The sequence below is a fragment of the Rhodotorula paludigena genome, assembly GCF_050403205.1.
Source record: "Rhodotorula paludigena JCM10292 DNA, Rt_paludigena_JCM10292v1_ctg51, whole genome shotgun sequence".
NCBI classification, from domain to species: domain Eukaryota; kingdom Fungi; phylum Basidiomycota; class Microbotryomycetes; order Sporidiobolales; family Sporidiobolaceae; genus Rhodotorula; species Rhodotorula paludigena.
Genome location: NW_027481407.1, coordinates 136,966 through 153,053, shown reverse-complemented (window position 1 = coordinate 153,053; position 16,088 = coordinate 136,966). Strand labels below are relative to the sequence as shown.

At 63.4% G+C, this 16,088-nt stretch overlaps 6 protein-coding genes across 6 annotated transcripts; 4 read left to right on the top strand and 2 right to left on the bottom strand.

Annotated features, from left to right (window-relative positions):
* Positions 1-986: 986 nt before the first annotated feature.
* JCM10292_002606 (uncharacterized protein) lies at positions 987-2,959 on the top strand (the record flags this gene model as incomplete). The annotated part of the gene is made up of 2 exons (XM_076651486.1): positions 987-2,137; positions 2,215-2,959. 2 exons carry the CDS (start codon positions 987-989, stop codon positions 2,957-2,959), a joined length of 1,896 nt encoding a protein of 631 aa, XP_076503024.1.
* Positions 2,960-3,417: 458 nt separating this feature from the next.
* Positions 3,418-5,298, bottom strand: JCM10292_002605 (uncharacterized protein; the record flags this gene model as incomplete). Its single annotated transcript, XM_076651485.1, has 7 exons — positions 3,418-3,763; positions 3,844-4,034; positions 4,129-4,187; positions 4,256-4,470; positions 4,548-4,960; positions 5,041-5,135; positions 5,214-5,298. The coding sequence occupies 7 exons, from the start codon at positions 5,296-5,298 to the stop codon at positions 3,418-3,420; spliced, it is 1,404 nt and encodes a 467-aa protein (XP_076503023.1).
* Positions 5,299-5,920: 622 nt separating this feature from the next.
* Positions 5,921-7,289, bottom strand: JCM10292_002604 (uncharacterized protein; the record flags this gene model as incomplete). The annotated part of the gene is made up of 2 exons (XM_076651484.1): positions 5,921-6,720; positions 6,785-7,289. 2 exons carry the CDS (start codon positions 7,287-7,289, stop codon positions 5,921-5,923), a joined length of 1,305 nt encoding a protein of 434 aa, XP_076503022.1.
* Positions 7,290-7,761: 472 nt separating this feature from the next.
* JCM10292_002603 (uncharacterized protein) lies at positions 7,762-9,657 on the top strand (the record flags this gene model as incomplete). The annotated part of the gene is made up of 10 exons (XM_076651483.1): positions 7,762-7,808; positions 7,889-7,970; positions 8,055-8,114; positions 8,177-8,456; positions 8,542-8,642; positions 8,701-8,719; positions 8,823-8,860; positions 8,966-9,166; positions 9,242-9,487; positions 9,553-9,657. 10 exons carry the CDS (start codon positions 7,762-7,764, stop codon positions 9,655-9,657), a joined length of 1,179 nt encoding a protein of 392 aa, XP_076503021.1.
* Positions 9,658-9,963: 306 nt separating this feature from the next.
* JCM10292_002602 (flavin-containing monooxygenase) lies at positions 9,964-12,494 on the top strand (the record flags this gene model as incomplete). The annotated part of the gene is made up of 9 exons (XM_076651482.1): positions 9,964-9,991; positions 10,177-10,885; positions 10,953-11,048; positions 11,119-11,208; positions 11,291-11,512; positions 11,575-11,848; positions 11,920-12,147; positions 12,207-12,257; positions 12,321-12,494. The coding sequence occupies 9 exons, from the start codon at positions 9,964-9,966 to the stop codon at positions 12,492-12,494; spliced, it is 1,872 nt and encodes a 623-aa protein (XP_076503020.1).
* A 734-nt stretch (positions 12,495-13,228) lies between these two features.
* Positions 13,229-14,073, top strand: JCM10292_002601 (uncharacterized protein; the record flags this gene model as incomplete). The annotated part of the gene is made up of 4 exons (XM_076651481.1): positions 13,229-13,291; positions 13,468-13,552; positions 13,656-13,779; positions 13,884-14,073. 4 exons carry the CDS (start codon positions 13,229-13,231, stop codon positions 14,071-14,073), a joined length of 462 nt encoding a protein of 153 aa, XP_076503019.1.
* Positions 14,074-16,088: the final 2,015 nt, after the last annotated feature.

Sequence of the window (16,088 nt, the reverse complement as noted above, 5' to 3'; positions counted from 1 at the left end):
CGGGCGTTGTTTTTGTGCTCCCCCGCGCCCGGTTTAAAACCCCCCATTCCTTTTTTTAAAAAATTTTACACAACCCCCCCCCCCCGGGGGCCGCCCGCCCCCCCCCCCCCCGCGCGGGGGGGGGGTTCCCCCCCCCCCCCCACATGTCCGAGGCGCTGTCGTTGAGCGTTCTCTTCAAATTATCTCACCCTAGCCGGATCTGCTCTGCAGGGACGCGCGCGTTCGAAGCGTCAGCCAGCTATCCGCGTCAGCAGAAGCGCCGACGCATGTGAGTGAATGCCGCTCGTCCCCTTCCCCGCGTCGTTCGCTCCCTTGCTCACGTTCGTCTTCAACGGCCTCGCGCAGACTCGCGAGCAGGTCGAGCTCGAGCAACCGCGCATCGGCTACTCACTGTGCCGCCCAACTTTCCTCGGGCAGCCTTTGCATCCTCGCCATCGCCCCGCCACTCCGCGGCTCCGGGACCGCCGTTATCGCCTCTTCACGCTTCGCAGCAGCGTCTTCTGCCTTCCCGAGCCGCTGCGCAGGGTTTGCAGCTGTAAGTGCGCGTCCCCTGTACCCCGTCACGCGTCGCGTGCCGCCGCTGACCTTGTCGCCTTCGCATGCTCCCAGACCCTTCCCGCGCTGCTTCCTTCTCGCTTGCTCGCCAAGTCACCCGCTCAAGCGCGATACTTCCGCCTCCCCGCGCTGGGCGAGCGGTCTGAAACTGCAACCCGCTGCACCTGACGCCTGAGAACCGCTGGTACGCCCGGAGATTCCGCCTGTTCTCGTCAATTCTGCTGATCACGGCCGCTTGCAGGTCATCCTCCTTCTCGCGCACCGTCTTCGCACTTCTGCGCCGTCCAGGTAGCCATCACAGTGCGTCCCGCCGACTCCCAATCGGGGTTCCGAGCACGCAGATCACGAGGCTCACCCCTGGCTTGGCGCACTTCATTTCGCCTCGTCCAGAGCCCAACCTCGCAAATCGAATCGCAACTCTCGCGCACCTCATGGGCTTCCTGTCGCTGTTCAGCAAGCGCGATGTCGAGGCCAAACGTCTTGAGCAAGAGCGTGCCGCGCGCGAGAACAAGGCGAGCAAGTCGAGCCGGCGCAAGAGCCGCGTGGAACTGAGCGACTGGGAGCGCAAGTACGGCAACACCGGCGGCGAAACCATTCCCGGCTCGCGCACCTCGTCAAGTGACGAGCGCACGGTCGCCGTGTACGATGCGGGCGCGCTCGGCATGGAGAAGGTCGCTTCTGGCTCGACGTTCCGCTCGGCGGGCACCCTGAACCGCTCGGACGACTTCTTGCCCAAGCTCAACGTCGGGTACGGCACGGGTGCCCCTGCGCATGAGATCGCCTACATCGCGCCGACACGCAGGTCGTCGCCACCCGTTCAAGCCGTCAACCTGCCTTCGTCTCGTCCGGTGCTCGCGCCGATCCAGCCCACCAAGCAGCAGGGCACGGCCGACTGGGACGATTACGTCTCGAGTCGTAAAGTCGCTGTCGCTGCGCCGGAACAGCGCAAGCGCCCGTCGCGCACGCTCTCGATGTTCTCGGCCCTTTCGAGGAGGCCCGTCGAGGCGCCGCCTGCACCTTCCTTCCGCGTGGTTCGCCCTGCGGACGACGACGACGACGACGACGTCCCCCTTGCCGTGGTCCGCTCGCTCTCGTCCGGCTCGATCCCGCGCCCCTCAACAATGTACGATCTGCACTCGTCCTCGTCCCCGGCGCTGCTCTCAACCTCTCCGACCCTCTCAATCCCCGTGTCCCGCTCTCGCTCGCGCAACTCGCTCGCTATTCCCGCCGTCCTCGCTGCACCAGTCGCCCGGTCGCCGACCCTGGGCACGTACGGCTCGCCTCCACTCGGTTCGCCGGGCCTCTCGTCATCGCCCGCTCGTCCGGCCACGCTCGCCAACGTCGGCCGGCGCAACACGCTCATTGACCTGAACGAGCCGTCGACGTTCGACCCGTACCATGATCGCGCGCGGCAGGACCGCCGCGATGCGGCTGAGGGCGACCGAGTCGTTGTTGGCGACCGCAGGAGGAAGAACAGCGCTCCGGTGGCTATCCCGAACAAGGGCAAGAGCAAGGTCCGAGATGGTCCGAAGATCATGGACTTTGAGGAACTTGAGGCGAAGCATAAGAAGCGGATGTCGCTGTGCGTTCCTCCTGCCTGCTTCGACACCATACTCCCGCAGATCCGAGCAGTCGAGTAACCTCGTGCTTCCTGTACAGGCTCCAAGGCTCAGCAAACGAGAAGGTCACGACGGATGCCGCCATCGCCCACTTTCAGCAGCAGCAGCGTCTCGAAGCGGAGCAACAGCGCAAACGCGAAGCCCGCCGCAGCGTCGACTCGAACCTGCATCTCCTTGGCGCTCCTCGCGGCGGCGCCGACGCTGCATCGACCAGGAAGCGCGCGAGCGCGAGCGTAGGCAGCCTCTCGGCTCTGCTCAAGCGGCCCGGCGCTGGCGGCAACGGCGACAAATCGCTCTCGGTGGACGACTTCGGCGCGCCTGTCTCCTCCGCTGACCGCAACGCCTCGACGTCCTCGCGTCCGCATCCACGCGAGCGCAGCTCATCGACGCAGGCGCTCGTCACCGTTCCGACTCCCTCCGCCGGCCCTTCGCGCTCGACGCTCCCGTCGGCACGCCCGCAGCGCCCGCACAACTTGCGCCGCCACTCGCTCGGCACGCTCCTCGAAGTTTCGTCCTCCGTCGGCGGGAGTGCCTCAGCTTCCGCTGCGCCCGCGGCGGTGCAGGTCGTCGAGGAGCATTCGTCTGCCGCGAGGAAGGGCAAGGTCGCCGCTTGGCGCCGCGAGTCGCTCGTCTCGCCGCCGCCGCGCCCGAACGTCGCCACTATGCCGACGGGCGCACCGGCGCGCATGCGCACCGGCACTGGCGTGGGCGAGGCCGCGCTCTTGCAGTCGACGGCGGACCAGGCGCCCGTCAAGCAGAAGAAACACAACTGGCTCAGCTACTAGAACCCGTCTTTCCTTACTCCCCTTCCCATCAGTTCATGCGTGCCGTTCGTCTATCGCCGCCCTAATGCCTTCTCGGAGACTTGCCTCGGTCCTCGCCTCAAACAGACAATTCATCATCTGCGCTCGTCTTACTTTGTCGTGCCCTGCCACACTAGCTGCTCACTCTAGCTGCTCCCCCTACCGTGCTTGTCCTCCCGTTCTGCAGCCTTGTGCATCTCGCTGCATTCGTTTTCGCCCTCACCAAGCGTTTCTGACGAAGTGAGAGGAAGCGCGAGAGTTGCAATACAGGGGGGGGAGACATGACAACGGAGCAACTGCGCGGTACCGAAGAGAGCGAGTGGTGCTACAACAAGAGCAAGAGTGCAGGAGTGGCGAGCAAAACAAGGCAAGTGATGGCGTTTGACAGCAATGAGGAGGAGAGGGGGGACCAGGAACCAGGGACATCCCGCCGGGTACATCTAGTCGGCAGCGTTGCGCAGGAGCGGCGCCTCTTCCCCGCGGGTGGCACTGCCCGCCCGCCTCCTCGCGCTTGCATCGAGCAGCGCGTCCTCCTCGCCCTCCTCGTCAGCGTCGCGCGCGCCGGCCGGCAGCGCGTCGCGATGCAGGCCCGTCCAGTGCGGGAAAGACGTGATGCCGTTGAAGGTGAAGGTGCCGTAGACGAGGAGTGCAAAGCCGACGACTTGGAGGAGCTTGAACGTCTCCCACCCGAGGAAGAGCGAGACGAACCAGATGCCGACCGTGCGCGACGTGTCGATCGTCGAGCGCGCTGTTGCCGAGACGGTGCGCGTAACGGCAAGGCCGCAGCTGTGCGAACAAAACGAATCTCCCAGCAGGTCAGCCTCACGAGTCGAACGAGGACTCGAGCCAGCGTGCTTAGGACGCACAAGTTGAAAAGGGCGATGGAGAAGGCGATGACAATGCTGCTCGACCACACGCGCGGGTGGTCGACGATCTCGTGCCAGCCGCGTGGCATGTCGAAGTACGGGCCAGCCGACGAGCCGTAGAACCAGTAGACAGCGAGGAGGCCGATCATCGTCGTGATCAGGCCGAAGAAACCCTCGTAGCCCGCTGCGAGCTGCGTTTTGACATTTGTCAGTCTTCCGATCCGTCAACCACAGCAGCCTGCAGGTGAAAAGCCCGACAAGTTGCATTAAGGCAGATCGACGCACGAGAGGCTCGACAGCGTGGTGCTCCATGATGCGCTCTTCGATCACGAACTGGGAAGCAGCTGTTGGGAGATAGATGGACGTCAGTTCTGATTCGACCCTCACCCTCAGACCGCAGAGCGAGACGTACTGAAGATCTGTGCGACGAGGATCAGCCCGACACCGACGAGCGGACTGACTTTGCCCTCTTCCGCCGCCGCGTCCGCTTCCTCGGGCGTCGAGCGGTGGCCGATGAGCGACGAGCTGCCGACAATAGCGACGCCAAACATGCACACTGCGAGTGCGACCCACTGGGCGCGCGTGAGGGACCGCTTGAGGAAGACGACCGAGAAGACGCCGACCCAGCTGTACGAAGGCGATTAAGCTCAGTCAGTATTCGAGCCATTGAGAAAGCGCGAGGTCTGACAGGCGAGACAACGCACAGGACGAGGGCGCCTCGGAGCATCTGGTAGATTGACACGGGGACGAAGAAGAGCCCGATGTTCATGCACGTCGTCCCGAGGATGTCGCACATGGCCGGCATCCAGAACAGGACGGCCTCGCTCCACCGGATCGCGGCCTTCTCTTCCTCGCCCGCCTCAAGGACGGCGCCCTTTGAACGGGGCGTCGATGCGCCCGACTCGACGTCCTCGGACGCAGCGAGAAGCGCCTCATCCTGCAGAGAGAACGCGCTTACGTCGTGAGCGTGCGCGCGCGACCCGCCGCTCGCGGCGAGGGCGGCTTGGCTTGCGGCGGCAGCACGGCGGCGTGCAGAAAGGCGCAGAGGGTTGAGGCGCGAGTTGAGAAGCGAGAAGGCGAGGAGGCAGAAGGTCTCGCCGAGGAACATGTTGGCCGTCTGCAGTCGCACGGGGGAAAAGGCGATTGGAGGTGAGCGAGAGGGAGCAGCGTACGAAGGCGGACGTGGCGAAGCCGCACCTGCCAGACGGGCTGCTCAAAGTTCTCTCGCTTGGCCGGGTTGGGCGAGTCGCAGTTGGCGACGCAGGCCATGTCCTGCCATTTTGTCCAGAGACCTGCACGTCGCGAGGAGCTCAGTCGCCGTACGCGAAGAAGCGGACGAGTCCGCAGAACATGGAAGGACCGCGGCGCACTGTTGGAGCAGCCGCAGACGAGCATGCCGATGACGAGGAGCGCCACGAGGTGCCTGCTCGGGCGCTTTGCAGGGACGGACGCCATCGCGAGATGAGGTGCGTGGGGAAGGCGTCGAGGCGGCGGGAGCCTAGTGAGGCAGGGAAAGCGTCGGCCCAGGCAGTAGTAGTCTTAAGTATACGTTCGCACAGAACGCTGGCTCCCCGAGCGGCGATGTCGGCCTTATCGGGAGGGGCGAGTCGTCGGGTGGGGAGAGGACGGCGAGCTTGCGGGACGGGACGAACACCCGATGCAGTGGGTCGATCTGAGCAGACTTGCACAGCAGCGTGTTGCAATAGCACACAGCTGGGCGCGCGTGCGATGTGGAGAGCCAGCGAGCAAGAGCCGGAGGAAAGGAGGGGAGTCGGCACGAGACAGGAGTCAACCGGCATTCTCTGCAGATCCTCTCGTAGGCCTGGATGTGCTTCACGCGACATTGCGGAGAGCCGCCCGGGGCACGCAGTTTTGCAAGTGCGGAGCATAAGTCAGGAGGGAGGGACGGGGCGCGGGTCGATACCCACGAGAGGCGCAGCGGGGATGTACAGGGACACATCGGGACACGGTGACGAGGAGAGCCACAACAAGAGTTGAGAGGACGGCGAAGAGGGTATGCACAAGTGTACGGAGCGAGCGAAATGGACGAGGAGGAACAGGAAAGGGAGAGGCGGAATCACAGCGCGTTGAGCTTGCGCGTAAGCTTCTTGCCGACTTTGTGCGCCCCAAACCGCATGTCGAGCTTGAACTCGGCAAAGCTGCGGTTCAGCCCGTGCATGCCGGCCTCGAGCGCCGACCCGTCGAGCTTCGGCGGGCGCGCCGAGGCCCCGTGCCCCGACTTGGCCGCCTTGTTGTACCCGCTCTCGCCGCCTGCGGCGCCGCTCATCGACAGCGCCGTCGAGTCGATGAACGAGGGTGCTTCGCCGCCCGAGATGGTCGAGCTGCCGGTCCGCGCGACGGCAGGCGGCTGGTACGACGCCGTCGTTTGCTGAAACGCAGGCGCTGGAGGCTGATACGACGCGGTTGTCGGGTGATGGTGCATTGGCGTCGAGGTGGACCGCAGCTTGGACGACGTGACCCGCGAGCCGTACCCGGGCCCGATCCGGTCATATGAGCTGCCGTGCCCGCTCGCACCGTCATACATGGACCCGCCACCTCGTCGATGGGGACTCGGGGCGCGAGGTACAGAGAGGGAAGAAGGTCCAGCATCGATCGAAGTGCGATGTTGATTTGCGAGATAGGGCGGGATGGCGGAGATGGTGGGAGGGTAGGCAGAGGATGAAGGCGGGTGGTGCTGGGTGGATGCAGTGCGGTGCGTCGACTGGTAGGTGTAGGGGGACGAGTGGAAGCCCGAGCCCGAGGCGTCCGATTCTTCGGATGAGGAGGACGAAGCGGAGCCGTCGTCGTTCGGGTTGTCCTCGGCCGCCTGTCGTCGCTTTTGCAGGTGCATAGGAGTTGCCGTACGGAATTGGACGTCTGCAGGCGATGCAAGAGCTCAGTAGCCGCATCAAGCAGGGCCTTCCTGCGAATGAAGACGTACACTCAGAGTCGTGCGCGACGCCATCCGCATCAACGACCAAGTTGCGCTTCGAGATCTCGTCCGGCCGGCGCTTTGCCTTTGACCGTTCCCGTCGCTCCTTGCCACGCTCCTTGGCCTCCTCGATCTTCTGCTGGAGCCGCCCGCTCGTCGTCGTCGTGCCTCCACCGTAGCCGCCGCCTCCCGTTCGCAACGCCGACGCACCCGCGCCGAACCCCGTCGCTGTTGTACCGTAGCTCGTGCCATAGCCCGCCCCGCCTGCGCCTGCACCGACGCCATACCCGGTCGAGGATGAGGGCGCGATCGACGAGCCGTAAGCCTGGTAGCCCGTCTGGCCGACGCCGCCGAGCCCGTTGTTGGCGTGGCCGTAGACGAGAGGCCCGCGGTTCCACTGGCTCGGCGGCGGCAGGACGCTCCCGGTGCGCTCGTCGCGCCGGAGCTTGTTGCGACGGGGCTTGGAGTCGTCTACGGGGACGGGCGCGCCGCTCCCGGCGAGGTAGGTCTGCATCGCTCAGCAGATGCGTGCAGCACAGTCCAGAGCGGTTCCCGACGTGTCTGGACGAGGGAGAAGGGCGAGTCGCGAGTGTTCGGCGTAGTTAGCGGGAACAGCGTCAGACGGGCAAAGATGCTGATCGGCAGCGATGGGCAGGTCTGGCGGGTGCTGCAGATGCGCGCACAGCTCTCGCACGCTGTCACAGTCGAGGTGCACTCGTTCGTAGAGACGGCGCTCCTTCTCCCGCGCCTCGCCGACCAAGGTCACCCTTTGACCCGCACTCGCCGGCAAAGTCGTCGCGGACCCCGCTCAAAAGCGCGTTCGAGACACCTTCTAGTGCTGACACGTCCCGTCTCGCACCGATCAGCGCTCGGGAACTGCTTCCCTTCGACTTTGTCTCTCTCGCCGGTTGCTCTCGTCCGCACCGCCTCGCTGCTCGCTTCCACTGTCTGTCGTGCTGTTGGGCCGTGCGAGGACCCACAGAGCTATGCCGGAGCTTCCCGAAGTCGAGGCTGCTCGCAAGAAGCTCGAAAAGTGCGCTCCCCGCCCTAGTCCTCGTCCCGTGCATCGTCGAAACCGACCCTCGCGCTTGTCTGACTTGCTGCTTCACGCAGACTCGCACAAGGCAAGCGCATCAAGACGGTGCACACCAACGAGGACTCGATTGTCTTCAGCGGCACTACGCACGCCAACTTCGTGCGTTCCGCTCGCGCACTTGCTCTGAGACTGCATCGCCCAGTTCCCCTGACTGATCACTGAGAGCGCATTACCGTGTACCAGGCTACTTCTGTTGAGGGAAAGACGGTGCAAGCAGTCCGACGACTCGGAAAGAACTTCTACGTGCGCGCCGCTCCGCATGCTGGCTGTCCAGACTGTCTCTGACCCTGCTCGGCGTCCCGTAGCTTATTCTCTCCTCACCGCCGCACCCGATCTTCCACTTTGGCATGTCAGGCATGGCGCACGTCCGCGGCCAGTCCTCGCCAGTCTACCGCGTTCCACGGTCGAAATCGCCCGACTCGGAAGAATGGCCGCCAAAGTACATGAAGACGTGGATCACGTTTGAGGGCGACGACGGCGAGACGGGAGATTGGGCGTTCTGCGACCCGCGGCGACTGGGCAGGATCAAGCTCGTACAGGCGGAGGCGGATCAGCTCGAACAGGTCCCGCCATTGAGCGAGCTAGGTGAGCTTCTTTGCGCCCCCGCACTGGTTTCATCGGTGCACTGGACTCGGTGACACATTCCCGCTCAACCCCTTCGCTACGCCAGGCGCCGACCCCCTACTCAACATGCCGCTCGAGGACGACCTCGGCATTGCGCTGGCAAGACGAAACGCGCCGATCAAGGCGGTACTTCTCGACCAGAACGGAGTGCGCCCGAGAAGCTTCTCATTCGGCGTTGACAGCGCTGACACTTGAGGACATCCAGCCATTCTGTGGTCTCGGCAGTAAGCTCGAGTCAACCATACGTTTTCTGGGGCCGTCGCGTATCCGGCCGTACGGTAATAGCTTTGCATCGAACAGACTGCTGACGTGCGTCCCTTTCGGCAGACTACATGGTCGACGAAATCCTCTACCAGTCACACATTGTGCGTGCTCCCTCGGATCTCGGTCTAGTGCGGTGCCAGGCCGGCAAATGTGCTGCAGAAGCAGATAGCTCACGTGCTCAACACGTGCTCATTGTCCGCTCGCAGCACCCCTCCCATCCAGCTTCCCATCTTGCTCAGCCCGCGCAGTCCGCCCTCTTTGCGACGCTGCACCAGCAGATTAGCACCGTCACGCGCACGGCCGTTTCAGTCGACGCCGACGCCTCGCGCTTCCCCGATACCTGGCTCTTTCAATTTCGCTGGGGGAAAGGAAAGAAGAAGGCGCAGGGGGACGAGGGCTTCAAGCTGGTGCGCTCGTTGTTCTGCTTCCCTTCGCACTACAAACTAGCCTTGCGGCTCCTCTCACCATGCTCGACGCTGCAGCCTGATGGGACGACTTCGCCCATCTCGTTCATCACCGTCGGCGGACGCACTTCTGCGGTTGTCGACAAGGTGCAGATCCTGCCGCCTGAATTCGCGGGCGGCTCGGGGCGCGGAAAAAAGCGAGGCAGCGGTGACAAGTCGTCGGATCGGAAGAGTTCAAAGGCGAAGGGGCAGAAGGAGGAAGAGAACGAGGAGGATGGGATCAAGAAAAGCGAGGACTACGAGGACACATCGGGGGGCGAAATTGTGAGTCCCGCGTGTCTTCTCGCGTTGACGGCGCCATGGTACAAGCTCACCTGGGCTTGAAACAGGTCTCTCCTCACTTCAAGCGCAAGAGGGGCGTCAAGGAGCCCGCCTCGCCGTCGAAGCGACCGAGACGCGGCGCGGTCAAGCAGGACGAAGACGAGGACGACTAGCGACGCTTCGCCGTCGCTCAGTACCGTCAGTAGCGCTCGTACGTATCCTCTGCACGCGCTTGCAACGCCGAGGAGCTTGTATCATCGCGATGATGATGAGCGAGAGCGGGAGACGAATTGCACGAGTCTTGCGGAAACGCGCAGAGGCTGGTAGTGCTTGTCTGATAGCTTGCTGAGACGTTTTGGCTCGTACCAATACCTCACAAATTCAGTTGGCGATGGCCACTACCTCGATCGGAAGACGCGAATGCTTCGCTCGCTCTCACCAACGACTGCTTCGACCCGTCTGGTTCGAGGCTGAACGGAATGGACTACGACTCGATTGTCATTGGCGGTGCGTACAAGCTGCGCTACGCCGCGCGACGCTCTCGCTGACCCCCACTACTCGTCCCGATCCTCATCGCCTTCCGACCTGCTGCGCCGACTGTACCGCTCAACGGATGCCTGCACACCCCGACTGAATTGAACGGCTCGTCCCGCTGCGTCACTGTCCTTGTCGTTCCGCCGCGCGGCCATCAGGCGGTCCTGCCGGCTTGACGGCCCTCAAGACGCTCCGTGAGAACGGCTTCAAGTGCATCCTCTTCGAAGCCGAGCAAGCCGTCGGTGGCACCTTCCGCTACCGCAGCTACGAGCATGCCGAGCTCGTTTCGTCGAAGCAGCTCACGGCCTTCTCCGACTTCCGCTTCCCGCCCGAGCAAGGCGACCATGTCACGCTTCCTGAGTTCGTCCGGTACCTCGAACGGTACTGCGATCACTTTGGCTTGTGGCGCGTCATCCGCCTCGGCTCGCGAGTGATGGGCGTCAATCGTCGAGCGGGAGGCGAGGGTCACGTCGTCGAGGTCAAGCGCGAGGGGGAAGATCGCATCCAGCGCTTCACCTGCCGCTACTTGACTATCTGCACCGGGCTGCATGTCATTCCGCAGACGCCCGTGCTGTCGGGGATCCAGCACGTTGCCGAAAACCCGCACAAGCGCGTGTGCCACTCGAGCGAGTACAAGCAGCTCTCCGAGCTCAAGGGCCGGCGCGTGCTCATCCTCGGCACGGGCGAGACGGGTATGGACCTCGCGTACTCGTCCATCAAGGCCGGTGCCGAGGAGGTCGTGCTGTGCAGCCGTGGCGGGTTCCTCAGCTTCCCCAAGGTGCTCAACAATTTCCGCGTGCTCGGAAGCACGTTCGACGGGCATCTTCCCATCGATGGCCTCATTACCAACCTGTTTGAGTCGGCATAGTGAGCTCGCTCGTCCTCGTGCTCTTTTCGCCGTTCGCTTAGTGACGCTCGATGCCTGCCCTCACAGCGTACACCCATGGGTCGCTGCGTCACACCTGCGGTGGTTCGTCAGCGACTTTGTCATCAAGCGCGTGTTGTGGGGCTTGACCGGGACTTCCGCGGGGTACGTCAAGATCGGCTTTGTGCTAGCACTCGAATACCGCAGTTCGCTGATGTTCCGTTGCTCTCCTCAGTTGCGCACAATGGGTCGGAGAGCTCCCGCCAGAGCGCCTCGGCCGTGCCTACGTTTTCCTCAACAAGAGCCACAAGGCGATGACGTACATGTACGTTAGGGAAACGGGCCACGAGCCGATTCCGCGGAGCTGCCGTCGAACCGAAGCTTACTCTGTAAGGATCCGCGCGCAGCAACCGCCCGTACAAGAAGCGTTCGAAGCTTCTGTCGCTCGTGTCAGACTACTACGACCCGCCCGAAGACGCCGCCACGCCCGGCATCGTCGAGCTCGCACCATGGCCCATCGGGTTCGAGGCGGACGGGACGGTCAAGTGGGACTGGGATGCGTGCGAGAAGAAGGGCGGGAGCTGGAAGCGCGTGCGTGCACGTATGGAGGGGCGGAAGGTCGAGCCGAAGTGCGTTTCTGTCCATTCTACTGAGGACGAGGCATCGCTGCTCACGCTTCTTCCATGTTCAGCCTGGTCATCTTTGCCAGCGGCTACAAGCAGGAGTTCTCGTCGTGGCTCTCGCCCGAGTACCCGCGCCCATGGGACACCGACATGCGCGACGTCCTGTCGTCCTCGGCACCCGACGTCGCCTTCATCGGCTTCGTCCGACCCGGAGTCGGCGCCATTCCGCCCATCGCGGAGCAGCAGAGCATGTGGTGGACAGCCCTGCTGCAGAAGAAGATGAAGCTGTCGACCGACCCGCCACACTACTACCTGCTGTCGCGGCCCGAGGCGCGCATTCAGGTGCGCTCACTTCGGACGTGCGAGACGAGGCTGCGCGGCTGCTGACTGAATGCGCCGTTTATGTCGAATAGTACGGCGTCGACCACTCGACCTACATGAGCACGCTCGCACGCGACATGGGTGCCTCGCCCGGGCTGTGGGAGCTCCTGCGAACGCACGGGCCGTTCATCACGCTCGTGTACTGCTTCTCGGCTGCCTTCACGTCGCACTACCGCCTCGTTGGGCCGTTCAAGTCGGACAAGGCGCCGGAGGTGGTGCGGACCGAGATCTGGGACACGGTGACTCGCCGGGGCTTGCTGGTTCGTCACCTTTCTTCCCGCTCTGCCGTTGCACGTAAACTCATACGCACTGTCACCAGGGCAACATCTTCATGGGCGTCATTCCGATGGCGTTCTACGCCATCGTGAACGTACGCCTTGTCCCGCCGGTCTCTCCGCGCCGCCTCTTCCGCTGACACGGCTCGCCCAACCAGCTTGCCGCCCTCTGGCTCGAAACAACCTGGATCGCTTTCGGCCGTCCCGACGTTCTCGGGTGGTACGAGCGGACGACGGGAAGGGACCTGCGTGGCCTGCGCAAGACGGTTGCGCCCGAGCCGCGCGAGAAGAAGCGCCGCGCCGTCGAGGTCGGCGAACGGCTGCCCAACTGAGACTGGGCTGTAGAGACGCTGGAACTGCTGTGCCTAGAGGTGCTTGTCTCATGCGGTCGTCTTGAGAGCGAGTTCCAGGCGGATACCGTTCCGCGTGACCTGCCGCATCTCGTGATCTCGCTTCCCTCCTCTTTGCTTCCCTCCGCGGGTTCATTGAAGTGCAAACGACTTGGCACTGGAAGGCCTAGACAACCACCTTGGCAGCGGAATCGAATGCAGGCGTTGTGCAGACCCGAGAGATCCGCGCGGAACGAGGTCAAACAGTTGCTCGACCGCGTTTGCGATTGCCGTTGTTGAGTAGGAAGCAGTGCACGTCGAGCGGCACGGTGACGGGGCAAAGGCGGCGCACGCGATCGGCAGCACAGAGGGCGACAGGTGGAAGATGCGAAGGTGCGCGTCATCGCTCGCGAGCGCAAGGGGGTCCGCCGCTCGTCTCCGCTCTCTCTCTCTTCTTCTCACAACTCGCGCATCTTCTTTTGCAACCTCCAAGGTCAGCCTGCGTCCTGCCATTTGACGCTGGGCACACCGCTGACTCTTCACCTGCAACCCTTTTCATCGCCCCCCGCTCGATCCCCACACGCACGTTCACCCGCTCGTCATCACTCGTCGCCGTACTCTGCTCGCACCGCTGGATATTTCTTGTTCCGCTCAACAGGTGCGTCAATGTCTCGTGCAGATCCAGCGGAATGACCCGCTGATTTCCATCCGCGCAGTTCGCAAACATCTCCACAAACATGTCTGGCCTGTCCTCGCCCGCTTCGCTCCTCACCGCCAACGCCAGCTCGACCGGCATCAACGTGAGGCTTTATTCTCTCTTTCGGGAGCGGGTGGAGCAGCGAGCGCTCCAGCGAGTGGCTTTGCTGCACGCCGACCGATGTTCCCCACTCTGACCTTCCCGATCTCATCTCGCTGACCGCCCCGGGTCTCTTCTCACTTCTCCCGCCTCTTTCGAACTGGTATCGTGTTCCTGCAGATCTACTCGATCCTCAAGATCGGTATTGGCGCGACCGGCCTCTTCCTCCCCGCCTTCGCGACCTCGACCACCACCCCCTTCAAGTGTGCGTAGCCTCCCATTTCCCGAGGGCTTGGGCCGGGCTTCAGGGCTGTCAGGGCCTGATAGCAGTAGGCGAACAAGCTCGCTGACTCGGGCCTGCGAAACAGACGCCGCTCGCGGCCAGATCAAGGCGTCGAAGCCGACCGCCAACACCGTCAACCCGGCCCCCGGCTCGCCTCAGGAGGGTGCCCTCGCTGTCAGGCTCACCGCTGCCCGTGATGTCGTGATTGGGTGAGCCTCGAAATCTGCAGAATCCCGCGTGGATTCGGTCTCCGTCCCACGGCGCCGTGAAGTGCTGGCCGTCAGTGACTGACCGCAGAACTCTCCCTCGCCAGTCTCCTCATGCGCGACACGACCGCCGCGGTCGTTGTGCGTGCCCTCCAGGCCGACGCCATCATCTCGATCCTCGACATTCTCTCCGCAGGCGCCGGATTCCTCGAGGGTTCGTTGTCGCGCGAACTTGCGCTCGGCACGGCCGGGTTCGCAGGCTCGTTCCTCGCCTACGCGCTGTACCTCCTCAAGTGAGCTCGCCCCTCCGCGCCCGCCCGCTCGAGCGAGCCTCTTCTGCGCATCGAGTGACCCGCACTCACCCCCTTGCCCCTTTGCTCCTCTTTCCGCAGCTACTGAGCGCGTCGCACGCCCTGTAGCGTCGACCGCATTCTTCGTAGGTAGCTCGTCTAGTCGCCGTTTCTGAGAGTCTGTCAAGCAGTGAATAAATCATTCCCAAAAATCGGCGCGTCGAGAGGGCGTAGCTTGCTCTCGCATTGCTTTGCGCTTCAGACGCTTCTGTTTCCGGGTCTCCGGCTCCACGGCTTTCTGACTCATAGTAGGCGGTCTTGCCCTGCGCGCACGGCCGTGGGTAGAGTCGCTAGATCTGCGCGAGGCGCAGGCCACCAAGTCAGCCCTCGCAGGGGCTGGCCGGGCTTTCGCTCTCGCCTCTTCGCTCGTCTTGCACTCAGGCCGGACTTTCGACGCTCGACACCGCTGACAAGCAAAGTATGCAATGGGAGAAGCGCTGCTGAGCACGCCTGCGCGAACTCGCACAATCAGCAGGCCGCTCGTCCCAAGCTTGCGCTTCTCCCAGCCGAGGTCGGCACTGCACTTGCCTGGCTATTTGCTGTTGCTGCAGCAGTGGCGCTGCTAGAAACTCCCACAAATGCAGTGTCAGGCTTATCCTGCTACAGCCTCTCCCAACCGCAACCGCCAGCCTTCTCTTCTTGTACGCTACGCGCCTGGGCTGACGCTTTTTGCTGACCGCTGTCGGCTGTTCATGCTTACTTGACAGCGACTTTTCTGCACAAAGAGCACCTCTATCACAAATTGCAATCAGCCTGGATGTGTGGAGCAACCCTTATAGCCTTGCCGGTCTGCTTCCGCGCCAAGCTGCACTCCACAAAATGGTCTTCAAGCGCTTCTGCTCTATGCCTGCCACGGAGAATCAACGCTTCCTGCGCGCTTGACCTGCGTACAGCTCGAGAAAGTGTGCGCCGAAGCACAAGGATTCGGGGCACTCGCATGCAACCTTCGCAAATCACTTCCCACGTTCCTGCTCGGGCTCTCTTATGCAATGTCGCACTGACACCATTCTGACGAGCCTCCTGTATCCGACGATTGCTTCTACGAACAGATGGGCTGCGTGTCAGCGTCGCTGCTCGGACGTGCACAGCCAGCAGGCTTTCCGCGCAACGCCCCCCCCCCCGCGCAACGCTTGCGACGCTTCTGCGGGCTTTTTGGCAAAGCTGAACCTCGGTTCTGCCTCTGCTCCTATTGCTTCAGTAGACCTCAAGCATGCTGAGTGCAACCAAATCCTGACAGCGCGGTTCCAGGCGTACTTGGCTGCGCTGCCTCCTCCCCATCCGCGCAACGATCACGTTTGTACGTGTTTCTCAGCTGGCGGAACTCGCCTCCGCCTCCTCATGCGCGACACGACCGCCGCGGTCATCGTGCGTGCCCTCCAGGCCGACGCCATCATCTCGATCCTCGACATTCTCTCCGCGGGCGCCGGATTCCTCGAGGGTTCGTTGTCGCGCGAACTTGCGCTCGGCACGGCCGGGTTCGCAGGCTCGTTCCTCGCCTACGCGCTGTACCTCCTCAAGTGAGCTCGCCCCTCCGCGCCCGCCCGCTCGAGCGAGCCTCTTCTGCGCATCGAGTGACCCGCACTCACCCCCTTGCCCCTTTGCTCCTCTTTCCGCAGCTACTGAGCGCGTCGCACGCCCTGTAGCGTCGACCGCATTCTTCGTAGGTAGCTCGTCTAGTCGCCGTTTCTGAGAGTCTGTCAAGCAGTGAAGGAGAACTTGCTGGCGATGAGACTGCGGGAGGGTTAGCAAGCTTCGCTGGATGATCCAGCGCAGCTTTGCCGCTTTCCACGTTCCATTGTTCGCCGTGGAATGAGTCCGGAGTACGTCGCTGTGCGAGACGGTTGTCGAGACGCACCGTGTTGGCTGCTCGCACGTCGCGGCGGCTTCTGCGCGCTTCGGCTCCTTGGCTCCTGGCGCAACGGCGCTCATGGACTCACTCAGGCTTGTACCCACCGTCATTCG